General features: G+C 60.0%; 2 protein-coding genes across 3 annotated transcripts in view; both read left to right on the top strand.

Annotated features, from left to right (window-relative positions):
• On the top strand, nucleotides 1-3,082 carry LOC142598958 (erythroblast NAD(P)(+)--arginine ADP-ribosyltransferase-like). The gene is made up of 4 exons (XM_075738862.1): nucleotides 1-171; nucleotides 1,685-2,546; nucleotides 2,857-2,895; nucleotides 3,000-3,082. Exons 2-4 carry the CDS (start codon nucleotides 1,766-1,768, stop codon nucleotides 3,080-3,082), a joined length of 903 nt encoding a protein of 300 aa, XP_075594977.1. The 5' UTR covers nucleotides 1-171; nucleotides 1,685-1,765.
• A 7,844-nt stretch (nucleotides 3,083-10,926) lies between these two features.
• Nucleotides 10,927-12,606, top strand: part of LOC142599969 (erythroblast NAD(P)(+)--arginine ADP-ribosyltransferase-like) — a 72,231-nt gene continuing 70,551 nt past the window's right edge. The window contains exon 1 of one of the 2 annotated variants that reach the window (XM_075742702.1): nucleotides 10,927-11,101. In XM_075742702.1, the coding sequence (XP_075598817.1) occupies nucleotides 10,934-11,101 (168 nt within the window). In that variant the 5' untranslated portion in view covers nucleotides 10,927-10,933. Of the gene's footprint in view, nucleotides 11,159-12,606 lie in introns of both variants that reach the window. The other variant, XM_075742701.1, reaches the window with a different exon arrangement.

Below are 12,606 nucleotides of genomic sequence, written 5' to 3'. Positions count from 1 at the left end.
GAGTGGTTTAGTACACTTCCCCTTCTTGAGGGGATTCAAAGCGATAACTGGTCGCATGTTTCAGCATTTTTCAGCTGCAGTGGTACAAGACTGGTCAAAGGAAGAAGGGATCCGGTGGGTATTCCATACTCGGGCAGCAGGGTCCTGCCAGCCAGCGGTGCCTACACAGCTGTATGTATGCCGGTCTGTCTGTACCGCTCTATCTGTGCATCTCTAGAGCTCGAGGTCTCTCTCTATAGCTCATGCCCCAGGGGGGCCGGGACTCCTCAGCCCTGCAGCCGGGGCAGCCCCAGTGGGGGTGGGGGTCCCGCTGTGGGGCTCCTCTTCCCTGGTGCTGGTGGAGCTCCCACCCTGCAGCTCCACGGGGAACGGGGGGTGCTCAGGACAAGCCACCCTCATGGGGCACCCGCGGCCACCGCTGGTGCTGGGGGAGGACCCACGTGGGCAGGGGGTGCAGCGGGGTGCCTTGTCTCTCCTCCTGTGCAGGGGGAGCAGGGAGGGGTGGAGCAGGGAGCGCTTGTCCCGGTGGGCCCCGCTGGCCTCCATCGACTCCCTGGCCCAACGGTGGGGAGTGGCGGGGGGCAGCGGGGGCTCCTGCTGTGGGACCTTCCCAGGGAGCCATACCATCCCACCGGCCAGGATGGAGGTGCTGGTCCAGCTGGAGCTGCCAGGGGTGGACATGGATGCGGACATGGCTGCAGATGTGGACAAGGACACAGGTCTTGGCAGGAGCAGCCCCATGGAGCTGGGCAGGAGCAGGACCCTGGGGGGGGCTTCAGAGGAGGGGAGAGGGGAGGAGGGAAAAAAGGGGGAATAAAGGGGAAAAAAGGGGAAAAAAGTGGAAAAAAGTGGAAAAGAAAGGGAAAACAAGGGGAAAAACGGGGGGGGGGGGGCGAAAAAAAAAGGAAAAAAATGGGAAAAAAAGGAAAAAAACGGAAAAAAAAAAAATAAAAAGTGTGACGGCAGGTAGGCTGCAGCATCCCCTCAGCCAGCTGGGGTCAGCTGTGTCCCCCAGCCTCCGCACCACCCCAGAACCCCTGGGTCAGCAGGGCCAGAGCTGGGGTCAGGTGCTGCAGGAAAAGGCAGAGCCCCCGCGAGGCGGGACGGCACCCGCACCCAGCTTAAAGCCAAGGCAATTTATCCCACGGGGGGTTCCTGACCGTCCCCCACAGCCACGCTGCAGGGCAGGAGGGGGCAGCGGCTGCTCTGGGCGCTCGGGGGGTGGGAAGGTAAAAATAACCAGGAGGCGGGGGCTGGATCCGGGCCCCAGCAATCCTGGCCAGGGCTGCTATAAAAAGAAAGATCAGCCGATTCTCACCTCTCCTTCTGGCAGCGGGCAGGTGCCGAGGGGCCGGGTGCCACGGGACCTGGGGAGCAGCACCCCGCCCCCTGTGGTGGGGAGGGGTCCCCAGGGGTTTGCTCCCGGCGGGGGACACCGCAGACCTGCAGTTGCCAGGGCCATGGTGCCAGGCGCTGGGGACACCCGCCCGTTGGCAGGGTTTAATGCAAGTCACGGGGTCGGGGTCTGGGCCGGTGATGGGAGGTGTGCCGAGCGGGGTGCCCCTGGCTGGGGATGCAACTGGGGGTGCTTTCGCCCAGCCTGCCCTGCTTCTCTCCGCAGCCCCCTCACAGGCCCTGCCGCCCTCCCCGAGCTGACCCTGCTCTCGCTCCCCCACTTCCCCAGCCCCTTGCGGAGGAACCGGCCGCTTCCCTGCCCACGGCACCGCGGCAGCTGGGTGCTTCTCCTGGGGGGGCTCTGCCTGCCATGGAGCACCTGGTGCTGGGCTTGGTGCTGCTGTCCGGGACCCTGGACACTGCCAGACCCCGGCACTGCCAAGACCAACACCCCTTCAAGGTGCTGGACATGGCCCCCAGCTCCTTCGATGACCAGTACTGGGGCTGCAGCTGCATGATGGAGGAGGAGCTGGAGAAGCTCAACCGCACCGAGTTCGCCAACAACAGAGTCTACAAGGAGGCCTGGAGGAATGCCACCGCTGAATGGCGGAGGTGGCAGAGCCATGTTCCCCTGCCACGGGCACTGCGGCGAGGGCATGCAGTCGCCCTGCTGGCGTACACCCAGAACTGCCCCCTGTACCGGGAGTTCAACGCAGCCATACGTGTGGCCGGGCGCTCCCACGAGGAATACCTGAACACCTTCCACTTCAAGGTGCTGCATTTCCTCCTGAGCGAGGCCCTGCGTATCCTGCGGGACACCCAGCCCCAAAAATGCCACCACGTCTACCGGGGCATCCGGGGTATCCGCTTCACCGCCCAGCAGCACCAATCCATCCGCTTCGGCCAGTTCACCTCTGCCTCCCTACGGGAAGAGATAGCCCGGCAGTTCGGCAATGACACCTTCTTCTCGGTGGAGACCTGCTATGGTGTCCTCATCAGGAACTTCTCCGTCTTCACCGATGAGGAGGAGGTCCTCATCCCGCCCTTTGAGATCTTCAAGGTCACCAGCATCACCCACCACGGGAACAGAACCATCATCCAGCTCCGCTCCCAGGGCGCAAGCAGCACCTACAACTGCGAGTGGGTGAAAGGTGAATTCCTGTGGGGACGGTCCCTCCCCAACACCGGGGTGTGGGGTGCAGGAGTGGGGGTGGCCCCATCCCACCAACTCTGCCAGGAAAGGGGGTCTCGATGGTAGGGAGGGCGAGGGGGGCAGCTTGCCTTTGGACGCGCATCCTTGCACGTCTCCCAGCCGCTCTCCCCTGGGGTTTGCAAAGGGGCCCTTAGCGGCAGAGCACGGCACAGCGTGGCATGGCACAGCGTGGCACGGCTGGGGAGGGGCGAGGAGCGGCACGGCATGTTGCGTGCAGCAGCCGTGCAAACGGTTGGTTTCTTTGGCAGAGAAGAGCTCCAAGCATCAGAAGTGCATCTTCAGCGCAGGTGAGCCCAGAGTCCCCCCTGCAGCTGGGGAGGGCAGACCCCCGCTGGGACCCCTGCCCCCTCCCCCCTGGCTGCCCCTGACTCCCTCTCTCTGGCACCCCCAGGCAGGAGCATCCACGGGGACCTCCCCCGCCTCTGGGGGTTCCTCCTGGCAGCCATGGCCCTGGCAGCCGCCGTGGGCTCCTGAGCCAAGATGCCACCGCTGCCACGGCACCACGGCGAGGGAAAGGGGTCGGGAATGGGAGCCACCAGCTTCACGGAGCCAGCGGGACAGGACGGGTCAGCAGGAGGGCTGGGGGCACGGGGACAGCCCCACTGCTCAGCCCTGCCATGGTGCCACTGGCCCTGGGACGCCGCAGCAGCCCCAGGACACCAGCAGAGCTGGGACGAGACCTTTCCCTGGCTCCCACAGGAATAAAGATTTGCTCTGGGACTGGGGTGTCTCCGGGGGTTCCTGCGGCTCCCTGGGCTGGGGGGCAGCTCAGGGTGGGGGGGCTGCAGCCGGGGTCTTCTCCAGCCCCCTCACATCCCCAGACCTCCCGCATCCATTGCTCTCCAGCACCTTGCCAGTCTGGGAGGGGGTCAGGGACGGATCCTGCCCTCTGCGCGCACCAGAGCCGCCTCCTCTCCCTCCCTCCTCTGTCCACAGGTGCCCCCAGCACCCGCGCACAGCCCCATCCCCAGGACACAGGTGACACCGGCCGACACCAGGCAGCCTTGATGTGCTTTAATAAACCCTGGGGTCCTACAGCCGGCTGTGGGCAGGTCCCGGGGCCGGCGCGGGCAGCGCTCCTGCCTTGGTGAGGGGCGCCAGGAGACCCCCGCACAGTGGGGGTGGTGGACACAGGGCCATGCGGACCCCACGGTGGGGCTCAGAGACAGGCTTCCGTGGAGGCGTCACATCCCCACGTCCACGACCAGGACTGCCCCTCCCTGCCAGCCCCAGAGCCCCGGCCAGCCCCGCTGCACCCCTGGGACCCCCCACCCCTCTACTCACAGCACCGTCCCCTCGCGCACGGCCCCTTCCAGGTGCAGCTTCTCCACAAAGGAGCCGTTCCCCAGCCAGTAGAGCAGCGTGAGCTCGGGGAGGCTGCTCACCACCTCGCACCACACCGTCACGCTCTCGCCTGAGGCCGGACAGGACGCAGGATCAGAGGGGCTGCCAGGGCAGCTACAGTGGGGGATCCTGGCCAAGGGCTGGCCCTGGTTCCGCCACTGGCCCCTCGACAGCCTTGGGGTCCTGGGGGGGGTTCCCGAGGAGGCGAGCACTGCCACCTCCGCCATCACACCAGGAAGGAGTAGAGGGAGCCCAGGGAAGACAAGCTGCTCCCCGACAGGGAGCCCAGGGAGGCCATGGAGGCCAGCGGGACCCACCGGGACAGGCGCTTCCTGTTCGAAGCCTCCGCCTTCTCCCTGTGGTCAAAAGATCTGTCAAAAAGAGGAAGTTGCTCATCCCTCGCCTTTGGTCAGGATCCCTGCCCGGCCCCAGGGCCCGTGGCCCCCCACCAGCACCCCCAGGACCTTCTCTGCCAAGCCGCTTTCCAGCCACGTGCCCTGGCCTGTGCTGGTGCCTGGCCTTGTTCCTCCCCAGGGGCCAGACTTTGCCCTGGTGGAACTTGAGGAGGTGCCATTTCCCCAGCCCATCCAGGTCCCCAGACGCCAGCACACCTGCTGGGGCACCAGCCACCATCGCGTGAAGAGTACGAGTCTGACGCGTGGCTGAGGAGGGCCCTCCCATTGAGTTGCCAGGTTCAGGAAGGACCCCCTTGCTTTCTCAATTCCTTCTCAGAGAGGAGCTGAGGTGCAGCCAGGTCCAGTCCTAGTCCCAGGCTCAGTCAGCGCTTTATGTCTAAAGCGTTACGTGTGTAGCCACTTAGCAGAGTCCACGTTTGCCTGTCGGAGCCCTCTCAAGGACCTTCACTGAGACACTGTCACAAAGGCGAAAAAGTTGGACCCCGCTACTTTCTGCCGATCCACGCTGACCCTGTCTTCGGCACCTACAAGCTCGGACAAGTCCGGCGTCCCACGTTATCCACCCTGTGACTGTGGTCACAACTCGTCAAGAGGACCATCGTATAATTTGGATGTAGGCAGGCTGAGGGATCCATCTCTCTCTCCCGCGTTTTTGTTCTCGTCATTTTCAATAGGGGATGGTATTAAGGGGACATATTCAGGATCACAGCCTTGAAGCATCCTAACTCGCCTAGTTGCAGCTCCAGTTATCATAGATTTCTCCCATGATAATCCAATACTAACAATAACAATCGTTACAATAAACATTAATGCATACTGGGCTCGACTCTGAATCCATCCACTGATTTCTAATCCAAACCAACTGAAAACCTTTGAAACCCACCCAGGCCACTGCCAGTCTCCCGGTTTCATTTTCTCACGGAGCTCACGCGTCTGGTCCGCAATTTTTTGCGTCCCATCCATACCTTGGTGCAAGGTAGCGGACACGTTGGGAATTGACACACAACAAGTTTCATCGGGATAGGTGGTATTCAGCCACCCACAAACGCCGCTTTCCTTCAGTAGTAGTATATCCAATGCCAATCGACTCTGCGAGTCATCTGTGAGGTTGCTTGTAGCTGGCTGTTGCTAGCCTCGATGGGCATCCACATCCAATTAGCAAGAGTCTCTACTTGCCACGTTAGATTTTCTATATACAGAAATTATGTTAATTATGACCGCCCAATAACCCCAGAATGATTTCATGGCCAAATTGATCTTCATTCCCGGTATATGATAACTTGGCCGTGGCATGAGGGGCAGTACGTTTATCTTTCTTCCGTACCCTCTTGATTTCATCAGTGCTTTAGTACAATCAAAAGCTATGTGGGACATAAAGTTGGAAGTCCTAAAGTGCATTCTAACCCATCCCAATAGGGTTGAATGACACCCCACCACCCCCCAGAATAAGCTGTTCCATCATCTTTCCAGGGACGGAGGTGAGGCCGACTGGTCTCTAGTTTCCCGGGTCCGCCTTCTTGCCCTTTTTGAAGACCAGAGTGACATCATTGGCTTTCCGCCAGTCCTCAGGCACCTCTCCTGTTCTGCATCACCTTTCAAAGATGACTGAGAGCGGCCTAGCCAGAACATCTGCCAGCTCCCTGAGCACTCGTGGGTGCATCCCATTAGGGCCCATAGATTTGTGAATATCAGGTTTGCCGAGATGTCCTCTGACCTGATCCTTCCCGACCAAGGGGAGGTCTTCCTTTCTCCAGACTTTCTCTCCTACCTCCAGGCTCTGGGATTCCTGAGGGACAGCCTTAGCAGTAAAGGCCAAACCAAAGGCGCCATTCAGTAACTCCACCTTCTCTGTATCCTCCATCACCAGGGCACCCACCTCATTCAGCACGGGCCCACATTTTCCCTTTTGCTGCTGAGGTACTTGAAAAAGCCCTTCTTGTTGTCCTTGACATCTGTCCTGGTTTCGGCAGGGACAGTTAACTTTCTTTCTGGCAGCTGGTGTAGTGCTGTGCTTTGGATTTAGGATGAGAATAATGTTGATCACATCTACTCATTGGCCTCAAATACTTCCTCGTCCTGATCTGGTGGCCTGTAGTAAACATCCACAAGAGGGTCACCCATATTAGCCTGCCCCTTAATCCTTACGCATCAGCTCTCGACTTGTTCTTCATCCACTCCTATGCAGAGCTCAATACATTCCAGTTGCTCTCTCCCATAAAGAGCAGCTCCACCACCTCGCCTTGCTGGCCTGTCATTCCTAAAGTGTACGTAACCATCCGCGACAGCATTCCAGTCACGCGAGCTATCCCACCATGTCTCTGTCATTGCAATGAGATCACGGCCCTGCGACCGCACACAGAGCTCTAGTTCTTCCTGTTTATTCCCCACGCTGCGTGCATGGGTCTACAGGCATTTCAGAGAGCTAATGGAGCATGGAGGTTTCCCTCGAGGGCTGCAGGAGGGTCCGCCACGGCCATACAGACCCTTGAGGTGTTTGGCTTTCTGGTTCTCCTCTAGGGAGGCAGCTAAGGAACGTTTGTTGCCGCTCTGGTTGGCCTGGCTTGTTCCCCAGGTGGATGCGATGGCATCAGCATTGCCGCCTTGGACCCCAGCCCCTGAGTCCTTCAGTTTAAAGCCCGCTTCACCAAGTTGGCCCGCCTGCTGCCAAAGATTCCCTTGCCTCTTCTGGACAGGTGGCTCCCATCCCTCTCTAACAGGTTAAGGTCATCCAAGAATGTCCCGTTGCCGTAAAAGCCAAAACCCTCGCGACGGCACCAGCCACGTAGCCAGGAGTTGATTTGCATTATACGTCTATTTCTGGCTGCCGCCTTTCCTCCAACTTGGGCACCAATGTTTGTCACTTGCACCCCCAGGGCTTCATAGTCCTCCTTGATGCTGCCCAGGTTCTGGCTTGCGGTGTCATTCATGCCCACGTGAAAGAGTAGCAGTGGATAGCGGTCTGTGCTCTGGACAAGTTGCGGCACCCTCTCGGCAACATCTCGGATCGTGGCTCCGTACCTCTGGTGCCTGCCTGTCAGGTCGTCAGACGGGCACCTTGGTGTCCCTTAACAGGGAGTCACCCACTACGAGCAGTCGTCGCCTCTTTTTACGGTACCCACCGTGTGCTGCTGGGACAATTTCTCCTTGCAGACCTTGCCCGTGCGTGTCTACAGCTGCTAAAGCTTCTTATCTGTCTCTGTTTGTGAAGCCGGAGGGCGGAGACTGGAGCAGAGCCCTGCTGCTGTGGGTGATCAGGGTCCATGGTGCCTCCTTCTCAGTGGTGCCCACTACAGGAACTCGGTTATGGGACCACCCATCTGCCTCCGTCTCGGCCCCTCAAACACTGCGCAGCCTTTGCACTGTTGCCTGCGACTCGGCCGCCTGACATAACGGACCATCCACCTGCGCACACCTTGTGCAGGTACGGACCTTTTCACCCGGAGAGGGGTCTGGGCAGCCCCTGCAACCCACCGCCTGTACGGACGTCTCCTTCCTGACCCGTTCTGCCTGGAACACTGCTGTTAGCTCTGAGGCGCGTGCCGCCGTTTTGGCAGGGACCGAGAGCGCTTCCCTGGGCCGTGGGCCTACAGGCAGGTTGCAGGGCCCTCCCTGCGCAAACGGCCCTCCCCTGCAAACTGACACGCCACGCCCTGTTCGCCTGCCATTTCGCTGGCACTGGCGCTCCCCAGAGCTGTTTAAATCTCCCGCGGTTGCTCCTGGCAACGGCCAAGCCGTGTCACCCTTGCCGAAGCCACGTCATCATTGCTGAAGCCACGCCAGCCTCGCTCGTGAGAGCTCCTGGCTCCTGGGGGTCTCTCTGCTCTTCCTCGGGTTTCCCTGGCTCCGGGAACCTCCGTCCACCTTCATCTAGGTCTTGGCCACAGAACTCACCGTTGCCACCGCAGTGTTCCTCGCCGACTGAGATGGATAGATAGAACGGGACAGACCGGCGTACATACAGCTGTGTGGGCACCGCTGGCTGGCAGGGCCCTGCTCCCCGAGCTGTCCCAGCCCCCCCAGTTATCAGTGCAGCTCGGGGGTCTCCTGTCACCCCCAAACTGCCCAGGGAACCCTGCAGTGCCCGGGTTGTGGCCACTGCTCCCGGCTGTGCCGGCCACCCCCCGCCCCCTCCTGCGTCCCCACCGGCATCGTCTGCCACCCCAACAGCCAGGGCTGGGTCCACTGCAGCGCCCCCGAGATGCCGCTCCAGCATCCGGCAGCCCTGGCGGGGGTCTCCTCTGGGCACTGTCAGGGGCGAGGACGGCTCCGGGGAGGGATGGAGGGGTCTGGCCCTTGACGCCTTCCGTGATAAACTCATGGGGCTGCCGTGGAAGGGGCGAGGGCCCGGCAGGAGCTCTGGAGCTGCTGCCCGCCCCACGCAGCGCGGGCTGGTCCCAGGTGTAGAGCTCTGATAAGGAGCGAGTGTCGCAAACATCTGTCTTGACACAGGCAGGGACAAACAAACACAGCCCGCGGAAGCAAGATACCATCTTGTGAGCCCATCCCCCTGTTCCTGAAACATGCAAAGACCATCTGTCTTCTGCGCAAGCGTGCCTGCAAAAGGCCATCACTCGGTCAACCCCAAAGAGGGGGGCCTGTGGAATCCCCAAGACCCCCACAACCCACCGACTCATGTCTAGAGCATTCCTGAGCACGTACGGCACCTGCTCAGTGATGACAACCCTCGCCTATGGGATGGGCGCTGTGGGTTATAAAAAGTGGAAACCCAAGTTTTAGACTCACGCCCACCACCTGAGGACTACCACTACGAGCAGAGAACATCACTGGATCCAAGGGTGGTGATATCTTGTCGCTTTTCTTCTCTTTCTTTCTCTCTTTCTTTCTTTTCCTCTCCACCACCCTCTTTCTCTCTAACTTCATTGTCGGCACATTGGGGTAATATCATTACAAGTTTTGCCAAGCCGCTATCTTTTGTAGTTTCGCTGAGTTTCAATAAAATGTGATTTGTCTGAACCTCTCGAGTAATTCTCCTTACTCCTGACTAACGCACAGAGAATTAAAAAGCTAACCTCACCCTCCGAGTGGGACGGGACACGTGGGTTGGATTGGATTGGATTGGATTGGATTGGATTGGATTGGATTGACCGCCATGAAACCACCAGAACCACTAATGCTGGACCTTACCGTGCACCCCGAGCAGGGAGACCCAACTACAGGGATCAGCCGATACCCACCTGGAGTGAGTTTGTACAAGAAATAGTGAATTATTGGCACCGCATGGGCTGGATTGGATTGACCACCGTGACACCGCCAGAACAACTCCCTCGACAAGTTCGTCAGGCCCACAGCACTAAGCCTAAACCAGCGTTCAGACCCAAGTTCGATAAGGAACGTAACGCTCTGTGGCGTAGAGCCTTGCCGATGGGAGTGCCACGGGGCATGTTCCCATTGTAACCTGTGGCCAAAGGGACCAGAAGGGCCAGAGAGACTGCGAGAGCTTAGCTCCCACTCTTTCAATGACACCAAAATGAGATAGTCAGACCTTGCAAAGGCTCGCTGTCCTTAGTGCGAGCAGTGAAGCGAGTGGAACAGGCAAGAAAAGGACAGATCTGATCATTCGGGGGCCTTTCCATCTCCTGGATACAGCGCGCGAGGGTGCAGGCGTTGCCCAGAAGCCTACAGCCCGGAAATGGTACGCCTGTCTGGACGGTACCGATGAAACCACATCGGTTACAGAAGGCAGCATTAAAGTATCTAAATTACAGGAAGATAGAGACAGCACGGTGTTATTGCAAATCCCGCCAAGCAAAGCGTCTGTGATTCAGGGGGCACCTCCTCTGAAGGAAGGCAGTGACCTTCAAGGGGTCTGGTTCACTGATGCACCATCTAAGAGGCAAACCCATGAGTGGAAGTATAAGGCGGTGACACTGGAAGTGGCCCCGGGGGAAAAGTTAAGCACAGGAACAGGTAAAGGAATCGCACGAGTAGGGGAGCTTAGGGCAGACCTACCGGCCGCCCGACATGGCACCAGCCATATCTATCCCGACTCATCTGCTGGTTTTAAGGGATCCACAGAGCGAGTGGGTCTCTGGGCAGCCAACGACTGGCAGGTAAAGAGAGTCCCGCTCTGGCAAACCGCTGACAGTTGGAAACAATTGCAGAACTAGGAGAACAAAGGGTGTCGTGTATTGGGTGGGTGACAGGACAGGACTGATCAGCTCCTATCGCTGCCCACTTCAACCCACAAATCGATAGCCTCACCCCACTACAGGACATGGATGTCGTGAGGGATGACCACGAATGGGAACGCTTACTTGAATGGCTGCACGGGAAACGAGGCCACAGCGGGCGAGCCCATTTGTATGGGGAAGGTATAGCCCGAAGATGGCCCGTCTCGGTAAAGCCGTGTGATCGAGCGGTAGCTGCCTGCTCACGATGTCCTTTATAATTTAACAAAGACCATCCAAGTAAGGCACCTCCCCTGCATATCCGGGACGAGAAAACACTGTGGCACACCCGGCAGATCGACTAGAGTGGCCCACTATGACCCTCAGGGGGTAAAAAATACATAGTGGTGGGAGTGGAGGTCATTTCAGGAGCTCCCATGGCTGCAGCCGTCACGGCTGCCACTGGGAAAAATACAGTCCTTAGTCTGAAGGAGTGGTTTAGTACACTTCCCCTTCTTGAGGGGATTCAAAGCGATAACTGGTCGCATGTTTCAGCATTTTTCAGCTGCAGTGGTACAAGACTGGTCAAAGGAAGAAGGGATCCGGTGGGTATTCCATACTCGGGCAGCAGGGTCCTGCCAGCCAGCGGTGCCTACACAGCTGTATGTATGCCGGTCTGTCTGTACCGCTCTATCTGTGCATCTCTAGAGCTCGAGGTCTCTCTCTATAGCTCATGCCCCAGGGGGGCCGGGACCCCTCAGCCCTGCAGCCGGGGCAGCCCCAGTGGGCATGGGGGTCCCGCTGTGGGGCTCCTCTTCCCTGGTGCTGGTGGAGCTCCCACCCTGCAGCTCCACGGGGAACGGGGGGTGCTCAGGAGGTGCCACTCTCATGGGGCACCCGCGGCCACTGCTGGTGCTGGGGGAGGACCCACGTGGGCAGGGGGTGCAGCGGGGTGCCTTGTCTCTCCTCCTGTGCAGGGGGAGCAGGGAGGGGTGGAGCAGGGAGCGCTTGTCCCGGTGGGCCCCGCTGGCCTCCATCGACTCCCTGGCCCAACGGTGGGGAGTGGCGGGGGGCAGCGGGGGCTCCTGCTGTGGGACCTTCCCAGGGAGCCATACCATCCCACCGGCCAGGATGGAGGTGCTGGTCCAGCTGGAGCTGCCAGGGGTGGACATGGATGCGGACATGGCTGCAGATGTGGACAAGGACACAGGTCTTGGCAGGAGCAGCCCCATGGAGCTGGGCAGGAGCAGGACCCTGGGGGGGGCTTCAGAGGAGGGGAGAGGGGAGGAGGGAAAAAAGGGGGAATAAAGGGGAAAAAAGGGGAAAAAAGTGGAAAAAAGTGGAAAAGAAAGGGAAAACAAGGGGAAAAACGGGGGGGGGGAGAAAAAAAAAAGAAAAAAATGGGAAAAAAAGGAAAAAAAAGGAAAAAAAAAAAGAAAAAGTGTGACGGCAGGTAGGCTGCAGCATCCCCTCAGCCAGCTGGGGTCAGCTGTGTCCCCCAGCCTCCGCACCACCCCAGAACCCCTGGGTCAGCAGGGCCAGAGCTGGGGTCAGGTGCTGCAGGAAAAGGCAGAGCCCCCGCGAGGCGGGACGGCACCCGCACCCAGCTTAAAGCCAAGGCAATTTATCCCACGGGGGGTTCCTGACCGTCCCCCACAGCCACGCTGCAGGGCAGGAGGGGGCAGCGGCTGCTCTGGGCGCTCGGGGGGTGGGAAGGTAAAAATAACCAGGAGGCGGGGGCTGGATCCGGGCCCCAGCCATCCTGGCCAGGGCTGCTATAAAAAGAACGATCAGCCGATTCTCACCTCTCCTTCTGGCAGCGGGCAGGTGCCGAGGGGCCGGGTGCCACGGGACCTGGGGAGCAGCACCCCGACCCCTGTGGTGGGGAGGGGTCCCCAGGGGTTTGCTCCCAGCGGGGGACACCGCAGACCTGCAGTTGCCAGGGCCATGGTGCCAGGCGCTGGGGACACCCGCCCGTTGGCAGGGTTTAATGCAAGTCACGGGGTCGGGGTCTGGGCCGGTGATGGGAGGTGTGCCGAGCGGGGTGCCCCTGGCTGGGGATGCAACTGGGGGTGCTTTCGCCCAGCCTGCCCCGCTTCTCTCCGCAGCC

The sequence above is a fragment of the Balearica regulorum genome, chromosome 1 (genome assembly GCF_011004875.1).
Source record: "Balearica regulorum gibbericeps isolate bBalReg1 chromosome 1, bBalReg1.pri, whole genome shotgun sequence".
In the NCBI taxonomy this organism is placed as follows: Eukaryota; Metazoa; Chordata; class Aves; order Gruiformes; family Gruidae; genus Balearica; species Balearica regulorum.
The sequence above is the reverse complement of the archived record's forward strand: the minus strand, read 5'-3'. Positions and strand labels throughout refer to the sequence as shown.